Source organism: Rhineura floridana, chromosome 5 (assembly GCF_030035675.1).
Source record: "Rhineura floridana isolate rRhiFlo1 chromosome 5, rRhiFlo1.hap2, whole genome shotgun sequence".
Taxonomy (NCBI): Eukaryota; Metazoa; Chordata; class Lepidosauria; order Squamata; family Rhineuridae; genus Rhineura; species Rhineura floridana.
This window is the reverse complement of record NC_084484.1, coordinates 42,786,291-42,799,443: the sequence shown is the minus strand read 5'-3', so window position 1 is coordinate 42,799,443 and position 13,153 is coordinate 42,786,291. Positions and strand designations below refer to the sequence as shown.

Here is a 13,153-nt window from a genome sequence, read left to right as displayed (position 1 = left end):
TTCATGTTCCTCTTGTTAAAAGGTCTGCATATGTGCAGAGCCATGAGCTTGGCCCAGTTTGAGGAGAGCCAAGGAAATCTATTCTTCATCATGCAAGTTGCCTACCTACTTCATCCCCTACCCCCCATTTGAATCTTGTAAAGGCTCCATTCATTTCTATTTGATATCTTGGAAGTAAACATCAGCTGCTATTTAGTTGGTTCCCTCATTGCTTACACAGTTGATTGATAATCCTTAGTTTCAGTTGGTTCATAATCCCTGGCATCAGATCTTCTGATTTATCTCTTTTGGTATTCTAGATTATCTCCCCTCTACCTTTCAGGTCCCTTCTCCACAGTACAAAATGGAATAGGAATAGACCTTCCGGCAGCATATTTGGGAAATGCTGTCACTGGCCCACAATGCAGTAACTTTTCTCCATTCATGAGGCCCACGCTAATTTTTCTTGAATTATGAGAACTAGAAAAACTTTTCTCAAGTGAAGTCTTCCACTTGCTTGATGGAGATGGATTTGTTGTTGCCATTGCCATCTTGGGTCATCACACATGTAAAAGTATTATACAAACACAACTGTTTTGAATGGAGAAACGTTTTGTGGATAAATGTTTTCAACATAAATCCTAGAACTTTCAAAGCTTGTTAACTTTTTGTGGCTCTTTTTTATTGCTTTGGCAAATGTGAGGGGGAGTCCAACTTCACATTTGAGGAACTGAATCGGTTTTAGGCAGGTTGCAATTGTTGGTGTGTAGCTCAAAACTTAGTACAATCAAAACTAATATAAACATGAAATATTTACATATTGCTTCTGCTATATCTATGTAGATTAAGTAGTGTGATATAGAGCCAAGATAAGAATTGTTTTTAGGTTAAATTATTATATGGATTTTCTTATAAGATAAATAACTGAAGCTGCATCTAATATCTGTGTGTGTGCAGTGTCTACACTCTGAAAAAAATGGAGGGCATGGGAGAGAAAAGAAAAAGAAAAAAGCTACTGTGTAGATAAGATGTTAATATCCTTTATTATATTACAGAACAACAAAGTCCGCCGTTTTGCCTTTGAGCTTAAGATGCAAGACAAAAGTAGCTATCTTCTTGCAGCAGACAGTGAAGTAGAAATGGAAGAATGGATTACAACTCTAAACAAAATTCTCCAATTAAATTTTGAAGCTGCAATGCAAGAAAAAAGAAATGGAGAATCTCATGAGGGTAAACGCGAGTTACTTTTGCTCATTAATTTATACAAAGTGATACAGTAAAATAAAGCTTCATAAGGTTTTGTGACTAGTAACTAACTCCATTGTATTCAGCCACGTCATGACATATTTGTTCTTTTGTGCAGCTGCTAGCAGATATCAGTGTTGTTGAAGGGACTACCCCTTACAGTAAAGCCGCAGTTACCTACTTGCATTTGCAGAGGTGGCAGTTTTCTTAGGCTGGACCATTTTTCTCTTAGGTTTGGGTTCATATTGTCAACTATGTCTTATAAGGAGAAGGGGAAGTGATCAGACCAAATATGCATCTAGTCCAGCATTCACGTTTTAACAATGGCCAGCCTAATGCCTATAGCAAGCTTATGATTGGCACATGAAAGCAACAGCCCTCCTTCGTTGCTTCTCCTCAATATTTGGTATTTAGGATTGTACTGTGTCTGAACATGGAGGCTTAATCTGCCTATGATGACTAATAGCTGTTGATACATTTATCTGCCATGAATTTATCTAGTCCTTTTTGAAAGTCACCCACTAACTGGAAAGATTTGAATAGTGATATAGTTGGGATATAAACTGTTGAAATAAATCTATATGAATTTGATTAGGCTGTATTAGATTAATGTTTGTCTTCTTCAGAGGTGTTGAGTCATTTTCATTAGGAGTGCTAGAGTACCTTGGTAAGAACCAGTTGGTCCATCAAATGGTACCTAGGACAGAAAAAAATATGTTGAGAAGTGTCTCACTTGGGTTGGATCCTGACTTCAGTAAAAAGAATTAGGATTTAGTCTTCTCCATGTTTTCAAGTCAATAATTATAACATTTTGGTAACAGCCTTTTTATATTTTCCTTTTTTAAAAATTTCCAGATGATGAACAAAGTAAGATGGACAGCTCCTCATCTGGTTTAGATAGCTATCTTTCTGAAACTGCCAAGGTAATGCTGTGCTTTTTTTATTTTAAAGTATGGTATGTCAGTGAAGGAATTACAAGGTCTAATCCTTATTATGGGAGAACTGTTGATTGTTGCAATTCGATTTATAGTACTTTTGCACCATAAATTTCATTTTGCTGAATGTTTATCAGACAAATATTTCTGAAATACAGTTGTTCAGTAGTCCTTAAATCTGTTAATAAGAACAACAAACCCTAGCATGAAGGTATCTTTTTGCAAAATTCTTCTTTATAGAACTTACACTGAAGAATGTAACGGGTGGACCAGTCTGTCTAATTTAACTAAAGTAATCTATGGAGGCTCAAACTGTAAGACAGTTTATAGATTCCATTATCAAAGCTGTGGTTCATCAACAAAGCCTCTATGTTCCGCCACCTTCATTTTCTGCTGATTCAAATTATACACTGATCTTTATATGTAGCATTCCCTGCTCAAAAATGGAATTCTTATTCTATCTAAGTAATGGAAAGAAGCACCTTTTAAGATAAGGTTCTCCATATCGTCATGAGTGTGCCTAGATAAAGATATACTAGCCTTGAACTTACTGAAATAATTAAGACAAATAGAAGTTACTTATCGAACAGTGCATGGTGAACCCAGACACTGGTAGTAAAATCACTGAGAAAGGGAGGGAGTAGGGCCACATTTGTAGCATTCCTTGTAGAATTCTGCTTCCTTGGAGTTCCTCCACCACCACCACCAAAAAATTGCTCCCTTTCATCCAGTATCCACAGATAACTACCCAGCTATCTGTGATGCATCTCTGATATTCCCTATAATGAGCCCTGCTTTTTTTTCTACAGAAATACTCTGTGGAGACCATAATGGCACCTGGATTTTTGCATTGTTTACAGATATATGGCTTAGAAGTAGCTATGTGGGATGCTGCCAATACAGTTGAACAGTAGGATATAAATACTGAAAAAAACATACAAATAAATAGGAAGGAGCAGCCTTAAGAGATCTTGAGGGCTAAGCTCTTCCATATTTCTTCTGTGATTGGAAGAGAAATAAGTCGTTCTCCTGTAGAATGAAAGGTTAACTTCAACCAGGTTGTAGCCTGCTTTCATCCCAGCTATGTATTGCCTCTCCCTCTCTCCTCTGTCACTACAGCCACAAACAAGGCAAGTGTGATTCTTCAATGTTACAGGGAGTACTGGGTTTGCTCAGCATATAGATGTATCAGGCTCATTTCTGTAGTGTGATGAGCCCTAACTGGGATCAGGATGATGGGAGAAGTAGATCTGGGTTGGCTTCATGATCTGTTTGGACACAAGATGTGCTCTGAACATGATGCATTATACAATGTAACATAACTTTTAAAAATAAAAAAAAAATAAATGAAAGCTTTAACATTTTGAATAGCTGCTTCCTTTCTCAGATGCGTTGGACTGCATTTTGTTAATTTATGCAAGTTAAGCTGCCTATAAAACTTAAAATGTGAAGAACTCTAACATCTGTACTTTTTAAAATGCATACACTGTAAAATAGGAAATGTTTAGGTTTATAGACAATAATTGGGTTTTGGCTGCTCCTTGAGAGTCTGAACACCTGCTTATTATATCTAAACTTGGTGCTGCAAATGCTGCTTCCTGTTTCCGTGAACTCTAGAATCTATTTTGGCATCTATGTTTTTCTTGTATGCTGTGTGCCCCTGCGTTCCAGGGCTGTGTACTTGTTGCTTTCTACAATCAGCTTAGTTTTGTTCTCTGAACCGCTCCAGAAAACTCCTGATTGCTTGTGAACTATGCTCAAATGTTTGCTATCAATCTGTTATGTATCTTTTTCTGTACAGAAGCAAATCTTCATTTTAAATCAGGAATGGAGAACCTGTAACACTCCAGATGTTGTTGGGCTCTAACTCCTAAAATCTTTTACCATTGGCCATGCAGGCTGGGACTTTGGAGTCCAACAACATCTGGAGGACCACAGGTTCTCCATCCCTGCTCTAAATTTTCTCAAAAGTGGCATAGTGTGTGCCTTATGCATTGTAGATGCTTTATTATTATTATCATTATTATCATTATTATTATTATTATCATCATCATAATTAATTAATTAATTAATAATTTGTATCCCGCCCTTCCTCCCAGCAGGAGCCCAGGGCAGCAAACAAAGCGCTGAAAACACTTTAAAACATCATAAAAACAGATCTTAAAATACATTAAAACAAAACAGCATTAAAAACATTAAAAAAACAACTTTAAAAAAGAGTTAAAAACATTATTAAAAACATATTATTATTATTATTCCATTTATAGACTGCTTACTATCTAAAAGATCTGAAAGCGGTTTACAATAGAATACACAAGGTACAATAAAAACATATCAAATTAATTTACAAAGCAAAATAAATAAACAATATCCATATTCATAAACATATAGTCAGAATTCACCAAGGGAATTTTACTCTCCTATAGGAATTAATAAAAGTCAGACATGCTTAACTTTGGCCATATTGTGCCCTTATTTTCCATCTCATTGAGAAACATTGTTCTGCCCAATAACTACCAGCCCCTCTGGAAATACTAGACATTCAATATTTTGGGCAAGCAATCTTGTTCCTTCCATGAGTACAGAGCCTAACCATTGTATTTTGTGCATTTGACTCTTACCAATTTGTCAGTATTTTCTTCATAAATACACTCTTAATATCAGAACTTCCAATGGTAAATTGCTACTTCTGATATGTTCTTCTATTCGTTTTCACAAGCAAATGAGTGAAGAGTTCTTTGCAGAGTTCATTGTACCATCCTAATTCCTGGTGGTGCTAAAGTCTCTTGTCACAGTCTTATTTTTTTATTTTTGAACCAAAATAATTCTAGACAGGATGTATGTTGGTCAGGAAGGTTGTGTTTTAGTACAAAAATAACTAAAAAGCAGTTCTTACAAAAATAGCTTCTATTCCTGGATGAGTGTGCAGAACTGTATATTCTGGCAAATGGGAAAGTTTGTCACATTCTTATACTACAGGCTTGGTCTCAATGACTGCATACTTCATTTTATTATTTTTTTCTTCTCATAAGAACAGACAATCTTTTACACTACTTCCTTAACCTTGTCACCTGTTTCAGTGATCCCTTCTCACCTTTTTTTTCCCAACTACTCACACTCTTGATATTCACCCACTTTCAATATTTTACAATGTAAGCAAGTATGTATGCCTCAGGGTTACAAAAAGTGTGGAGCTGTGCACTGACTTGGATTGAGACATGTTTCCTAGGAAGTTTATTGGAAAGGGGTAAATAAAAAAGGGAAAATAAAAAAGGGAAAAGGCTAAAAATGAGGGAGAAAGAAATGGAAAAGAACATATTGAGGTGAGAGAGGGATTTGAATTAAAGGAGGATGTGTAAAAGAACTAAAAAAGAAATCGAATTTCCTGTAGTATAGCCGAAGAGGGTGGAAGTGGAGCATGAACAAAGTGTGAGATGAAAGGGCAGACTGGAAGATTCAGAGGAAGAGGTAAGAATAAATCAAGTAAAATAGAAAGTGCGAGGAAAAGAAAAAAAATTAAACAGAGAGCAGAGTTGATATTAAAGAATTTATCTTTACAGTCCTGTCAATTGTGTAGCTGTTTTTTCTTGAAAAACCCTACTATTAAAACCCACTTTTTGTCATTTCATAAACAGGTTGCACAGAGTGTAGGGCCTGCAATTATAGGAGAGGGTCTGCTTATTCATATACATATTTTAGAGGGGACAAATGGGAAGGAAGGTAACTCTCAGAGGAGGATATCCAACATGGTTCCCTCCTGATGCAACTCCCATCAGCTTCAGCTAGCATGGCCAATAGTAAGGGAGTGTAGTGCTCTCCTGATGTTATTGAACTGCATCAGCCTCTGATCGAAGGTGCAGAGATTTGCTTGAAAAGCACTATCGTATTTGTGAGAACTCTATGAAGTGGTACCGAAGGCTCACTTTGTTCTAGAAATATTTAGTATGTAAACTATTGTTTACAGCAAAGAAAAATGGGAACATGTACTTATTTTATTTATTTATTAGATTTATATCCTGCCTTTTCTCCCAGTAGGAGCCCAGGGCAGCACTTATGGTTAAAGAATGTGCATTTTGTGTCTGCAGTAAAGATATTGATTTAAAATGTTTATTTCATTATTTTGCAGAGTTCCAGAGATTCTGAGATCAAATTCAAAAGTGAAAGCAGGGTTAAACTCTTTGCATTGGATCCAGATGCACAGGTTAGATTAATGGGGGGAAAGGAGAAAAAATAAAGTGTTTTGTAAAGTGAGACATTGCTTTCACTGTTCTGTTTTTTTTTTGTTTTGTTTTTAAAGAAACTTGACTTCTCTGGTATCGAGCCAGAAATAAAGCCATTTGAAGAGAAGTTTGGGAAGAAAATTCTGGTGAAGTGCAATGATTTATCATTTAATCTACAGAGCTGTGTTGCAGAAAATGAGGAGGGTCCAACAACAAATGTAAATACTTGTGAGAGCTCTAGTACTCTGATGTTAGAATGATAAATTCCTATCATTCCTTTTTTTCAAAAAAAATCTTGATATATTAATGGATGTTTGGAAAATACAAAAATGATTAGAAATGTAATTGCATGTAGAGATATTTATTAGAGTTTTGTGACCCAGTCCAGGAGCAAAATGAATAATAATATGCTTATTTGCCAGAAGAGAAGGAGAGAAGAGGAAGGACATAAGCTGTGTGTAACTTCATAAGTAGCAGTTAATTGATTACATAAGATACCTGATAGCATTATATAACATTGTGTAGATGTGGTTGTTGAATAAAATGCAGTTTTTTTAAAAAGAGAGCATATACATATACATATACAGAGAGAGAGCTGGTATAAAATACTTCGCTTTAAATAGCCCTCTAATTCATAAATGTTCTAACGCATTGCCTTCATAAAGTAAAAGTCAATGTATAATAAAATAACTGCTCTTTCTATGTGCCAGTTATTAAGTACCCATTATTTCTTTGTCTTCCAATATCTGTAGATGTTTGCAGATAACAGTACTTCCTACTATGATTGTCATGTTTATTGCTTTTTTAAAAAATGCCCAGGTAGAGCCGTTTTTCATCTCATTATCACTGTTTGACATAAGAGATAACCGGAAGATTTCATCAGACTTCCATGTGGATTTGAATCAGATGACAGTGAGGCACATGTTAGGTAATACATCAAAACAAGTGTCGAATGACAGCAATGATTCCTTACATCGGATTCAAGATATTATTCCAGATATTATGTTACAATATCCCAAACAGGTAAGGATAAAGAAGTCACTGCTTTCACTTTCTTTGCAGAGCAAAGACCACTATTTTCCTTTCAGTGTCAATAAACTAAACATTTGTTTTCAGGGAATATTCTCAGTGACTTGTCCACATCCTGATATATTTCTAGTGGCCAGAATAGAAAAAGTCCTACAAGGGAGCATTACCCACTGTGCTGAACCATATATGAAAAGTTCTGATTCTTCTAAGGTATAGTCTTGTACTAAATATGGTGAGGCTTCTCAAACGTTACTATTTAAGATCTGTTTTAAAATTGAAAAGCTTATTTGTATCAAAAGCTGAAGAAACATGATTGACCTCTTGGGTAAGTCTTGGGCAGCAGGATTGACTTGGATGTTTGTGGTGCTAACACCACTGTTTCTAAACTTGCAGATGTTTATATTTTTTAACTGTCAATCAATTAAGTAAAGTAACAAAAGGGGGGGGAAAGGAAGAAGAGAACCCTGATACCTAGTGAGAATAATTATTGCAGAGGGGTATGTGAGTATGGCTGTATAAATGTGTATGTAACTTGCTGTGAGAGAGCCAGTGTGGTGTAGTGGTTAAGGTGTTGGACTGCGACCTGGGAGACCAGAGTTCGAATCCCCACATAGCCATGAAGCTCACTGGGTGACCTTGGGCCAGTCACTGCCTCTCAGCCTCATGAAAATCCTATTCAGAGTGTCGCCATAGTAGGAATCGACTTGAAGGCAGTACGTTTACATTACTTGCTGTGACTTATGTATTTCTATGGTTACTTACAGGTTGCTCAGAAAGTTCTGAAAAATGCAAAGCAGTCATGTCAGCGGCTTGGACAATACAGAATGCCATTTGCATGGGCAGCTAGGTAATAAATAAAACTCTTAACCCATTCCTTTTTCAAAGTGGATTTTTCTAAGAATACACATTTATTTTAGTCACAACTCAGATTAGTATTTCGGACAGAATTTCTTACATATAATGGGAACAAAGCTAAATTTACTCTCATTTTATTGCATTCCAGTCAAAAGCCTTGGAAAAGGTCAAAGATACTATTTTAGGCATTATTGTGTAGGTCACTGTTCCTCAGCCTTGGGTCTCCAGATGTTGTCAGACTACAACTCTCATCAACCTCAGCCAGTTTAGTCAGTGGCCAAGGATTATGGGAATTGTAGTCCAACAACATCTGGGGGCCCAAGGGTGAAGAACAGTGGTATAGGTGATTATGTGTATTGTTAAACAATAAAGTTTGCCTTCCTTTCTTGCAACCATTTATGCATACTTCAGTGGGTCAGAATTTGCCAGACTGGCTTCAAGAAGGCAAGCATTCATTTTTATTTTTTCACTGTTTCATTTTGTATTGAGGTTCTTACATAAGAATGTGTGTTTCAGGACACTGTTCAAGGATGCATCTGGGACACTGGACAAAAATGCACGATTTTCAGCACTCTACAAACAAGACAGTAACAAGCTGTCAAATGAAGACATGCTTAAATTGTTAGCTGACTTCAGAAAGTGAGTGTCTTAATTTGTTTTGCTTTACAGAAGTCAAATTTATTAACATGCATTCAGATCTATTTATGTACTTATTTAGAATATTTATATCTTTCTGTATAGCCATGAGGGACTGTTAAAGTAGCCTACAGAATATTCTCAAAATATAAGCACACTCAAAATCCATACCAGCAACAGAAGTTACGTGATGCCTGTCTGGAACCAGGATTTTTCAGGCAGCATCTCCTGTCCTTGTTCTTCCCTGGCATCATACCAGACATCAGCTCCTACCAAAATGTTCTGATGCAAGGGGTTGACCATCTGCATCTCACTTATATGATATTCACTAATAGGCAAAAAAAGTGCGGTTTAAGAACGTATCTATAGCCCACAAATATTTCTATCAAACTTTAACAAGCAGGGAAATTGGGCACCTTTAGTGAATGCACCAGGGGATCAGGAGACCTGACCTCCTTTCTGAGATATTGTACAGCCCTACAAATTTGTCAAAATGCAAACACAATTTGGGTTGGTCTTTCACAGCCCAATCCACTTGCTGTGTAGCTTAGAAGAATTTGGTAACATGTGCCTCTGAGGATATGGTAAGTGGTGGCAACACATGCAATCAGCCCAAATGATAGAAAGAAGACATGTGCTGTGCTGATCTAGTTTAATTAAATAATTAAACTGTCTATTCCATGTGTTACATTTCCATTCAAAGCTAAGGGCCCTGTTGTGTGGAGTCATGTGGTTGCTACTTCACCACCACCCCACAGGATGTCTGCTCCTGTGCTCATGTAATTAGAACTGATCATGTACTTACTGCAGTAACAACATGCCTTCAGATCGGGCAGATGTCACTGACATGGTACCTAATCACATGGGTGGGCTGTATAGATGTTGCCTGGAGCAACATGGGGCTGTAATGTATAAATGGAGCCTACTTATATAAATTTAGCTTAATTTCTTATAATTGCTGCTAATATTGGAGCCTATACTGAGAGAGTGCCATATATTTAGAATAGGATTTTTCTGAAGATGTGACTTTTTTTCTTTCATTTATTTATAAAAGTTGTTGTTATTAATTGAATCTCCCACCCTTCCTCCTGAAGGAGTCCAGGGTGGCAGACATAAACAAAATTATTTAACAAGAAAATAGAAAAACATATGAAAACAGTTTAAAACATTTCAAAATGCAATTACAATTAAAATTTTTGTAAAACACAGTTAAAATATTCTATATAAGTAAAGGTTAAGGTGTCCCCGCACTTATAGTGCGAGTCGTTTCCGACTCTTAGGGTGACTTCTTGCGACGTTTACTAGGCAGACCGTTTATATGGGGTGGGATTGCCAGTTCCTTCCCCAGCCTTTCTTTACCCCCCAGCATATGCCGGGTACTCATTTTACCGACCACGGATGGATGGAAGGCTGAGTGGACCTCGACCCCTTTTACCGGAGATTCAACTTCCTCCTTCCGTTGGAATCGAACTCTGGCCGTGGTCAGAGCTTCGGCTGCATTACCGCTGCTTACCACTCTGCGCCACGGAGGATCTAAAATATTCTGTAGCACAGTTAAAAACATTTGTTCATCAGAGATCTTCAAGTTTCCAGGAAAAGTCCCTTTTAGCCATCAAATGCCTGGGTAAACAGTTTTTAAATTCTTCCTGAAAGTCAATACCGACGGAAACAGACACACCTCACTGGGGAGGGCATCCCACAAACAGGGAGCCACTACTGAAAGGCCCTGTTACAATCAGTGTGAACCAGGCAGTGCTCAGTGGTGGCACCATCAAGTCCTCACCTGCTAGTTATAGGATCCGAGATGGTTGATACTGGGGTTAATGATTTATATACCTCCCACTCACAAAACATCAACACAGTGTACAGCAACATAAAACCTATAAAAGCAATATGAAACAATCATTAAAATGACTGGCTACTCAAGAGACATTTTAAACAACTACATAGGCCTATTACCATAAAGTCTTCAAGAGACACCTGAAAGTCAAAAGAGAGGACGCCTGCTAAATCTTTCCTGGAAGAGTGTTCTACAGCAAGGGACCAGCCACTCTAACTGCCCCACTTCTGGTTGAGGCCAGTTGGGCCTCTGTAACATGGGGGATAACTGTTCAATTCTGAAACATATACATTTGTAAATTGTCATCAACTCTAACAGTATTACTTTTTATAACCTGAATGCTGAGTCAGCTTGTTTTTTTTTTCATAGACCTGAAAAGATGGCCAAGCTACCAGTTATTTTAGGAAATCTAGACATAACAATTGATAATGTTTCTCAAGACATCCCAAGTAAGTATAGAAAAGTATTTTTAACTGAAAAGCCTTTTCCCTTCAATTTTTTAATTGATCTTTAATATATTTTCAGATTTTGTTAACTCATCATACATTCCCATGAAACAGTTTGAAAACAGTACCAAGACAATGGTAACTTTTGAAGTAGAGGAGTTTGTTCCCTGTATACCAAAACACATTCAGCCTTTCACCATCTACAACAATCACCTTTATGTTTATCCAAAGCACTTGAAATATGACAGTCAAAAGTCATTTGCAAAGGTGAGTTTATGTGCCCACTAATAACATTCAGATTCAAGACCAAATTGAATCTGAATTGAATCAGGTGTTCCTTCTTGAAGTTTTAGTTGTTTGCCTGGCACTTCTTGAAAACAAACAAATCTCTGTCTGTGCTCCTTTTAGGCAAGAAATATTGCAGTGTGCATAGAATTCAGGGATTCAGATGATGAAGATTCCTTACCTCTAAAGGTTTGTCGATCTGACTTATAGCTATTAGAAACATTTCAGTCAAATGATTACTGTCTATTTACAGCCAACATGGCAATGCATGTGGTTCATAGTCAAGCCTTCTTTCATTTGAATAACATTGCCTTCAAGTAGGGCTTGTACTTGTAGACTGTACTGAAAATGTGAGCCTTCTGAGTGTCCTGCCCAGAGTCCGAGAGATGAGGCGGAGGTGAGACTGGAATTAATTCTTGTTTTATTAGAGTAACGGTTACATCAAAAGCAGTGTGCTTCATAGACCTCTCTATGCTGACTCACTACTGACCCTAACTAGACTAAGCAGGTCTACTCAAATTTCGAATTTTGAATTCTAATTCCAATTTGAAATTTGATACTTGGAATGTTGAAATTTGGAATTCAAAATTTGAGATTTGAATTTCAAAATTCTAAATTTGAAATTCAAATTTTGAATTTCAAATCTGGAATTTTGAATTTCAAAATTCAAACTCCAAATTCAAATTTCAAATTTTGAATTTCAAATCCCAAATCCCAAATATAATTAGATTTATATCCCACCCTCCGAATCATATTGGATCCTTCCCTCCCCAGCCCTGGGACAAAGCATGAGATCTCTTTAATGCAAAGCAAAGGCACAGGCTATTGCTAGCAAAGCAGACACAGACTGATCAGTTTCACTTTAAAGCAGGTTTGTTTGGATTAAAACAAGCTTCTATACCCTTGTGCATGTCATAGCCCAAAACATTTCAATTTTTCAGGGAGAAAAGGCTTGGGTGAAAATGTGTGTGTGGGGGTTCCAGATTTTTTCCAGACCTTCACATTTCCAGCTGGGGCTGATGGGAGCTGGAGTCCAGCAACATCTGAAGGACACCACATGGGCTACCCCTCTTCTAGATAATGAGTCACTGTCTCACTGATAATGAGACACTCCTTCCTCCCCCTCCCAAGAAAAGGACCCATCCCAACCAATAACCCCAGATCTATACTGTGGTGACCACTAACCCTGGTCTCCTGGGTCGCAGTCCAACACCCTAACCACTACACTAAACCACCTTTTCTCCCACAATCTGCCCTGGGCTAAGGGTGTGTGTGTGGTTTTAAATGCCCAAAGGCCTAGGCAGCAAGGGGGTGCCAAATACATATATAGCATGTTTATTAACTTGATATGTTTATTGTATTTTACTTTATTTATAAATGTGTTTCTTTCTTTTACCATTATCAGCCCAGACGCTTCCTGCCCTCTAGGCCCTTTTAACGAGGCCTGCTGGCTAGGCACATGCCCCTTTTGGCCCAACTCTCTCCTTCTTAGGAGGCATTGGGCTCATATCTATTTATCATTAATTATTTCATATTTAATGTAAATGTTCAATATATCTAAGTGGTACTCTTATATTACCTTCACCCCTTTCCCCTTTTATGGGGGGGGGGGAGAAATCAGCAACCCACAGGGATGCATCTCTCTCTCTCTCTCTCTCTCTCTCCATCTATCTATCTATCCCT

General features: G+C 37.3%; 1 protein-coding gene across 7 annotated transcripts in view; it reads left to right on the top strand.

The window, feature by feature from the left end:
* DOCK9 (dedicator of cytokinesis 9) overlaps positions 1–13,153 on the top strand; it is a 196,197-nt gene that overhangs the window by 90,649 nt on the left and 92,395 nt on the right. For all 7 annotated transcript variants that reach the window (XM_061626573.1, XM_061626569.1, XM_061626574.1 and 4 more), the window contains 11 exons: positions 1,035–1,209; positions 2,080–2,147; positions 6,286–6,360; positions 6,457–6,597; positions 7,199–7,402; positions 7,496–7,618; positions 8,173–8,255; positions 8,780–8,902; positions 11,109–11,188; positions 11,265–11,452; positions 11,594–11,659. In XM_061626573.1, the coding sequence (XP_061482557.1) occupies positions 1,035–1,209; positions 2,080–2,147; positions 6,286–6,360; positions 6,457–6,597; positions 7,199–7,402; positions 7,496–7,618; positions 8,173–8,255; positions 8,780–8,902; positions 11,109–11,188; positions 11,265–11,452; positions 11,594–11,659 (1,326 nt within the window). The remainder of the gene's footprint in view (positions 1–1,034; positions 1,210–2,079; positions 2,148–6,285; positions 6,361–6,456; positions 6,598–7,198; positions 7,403–7,495; positions 7,619–8,172; positions 8,256–8,779; positions 8,903–11,108; positions 11,189–11,264; positions 11,453–11,593; positions 11,660–13,153) is intronic.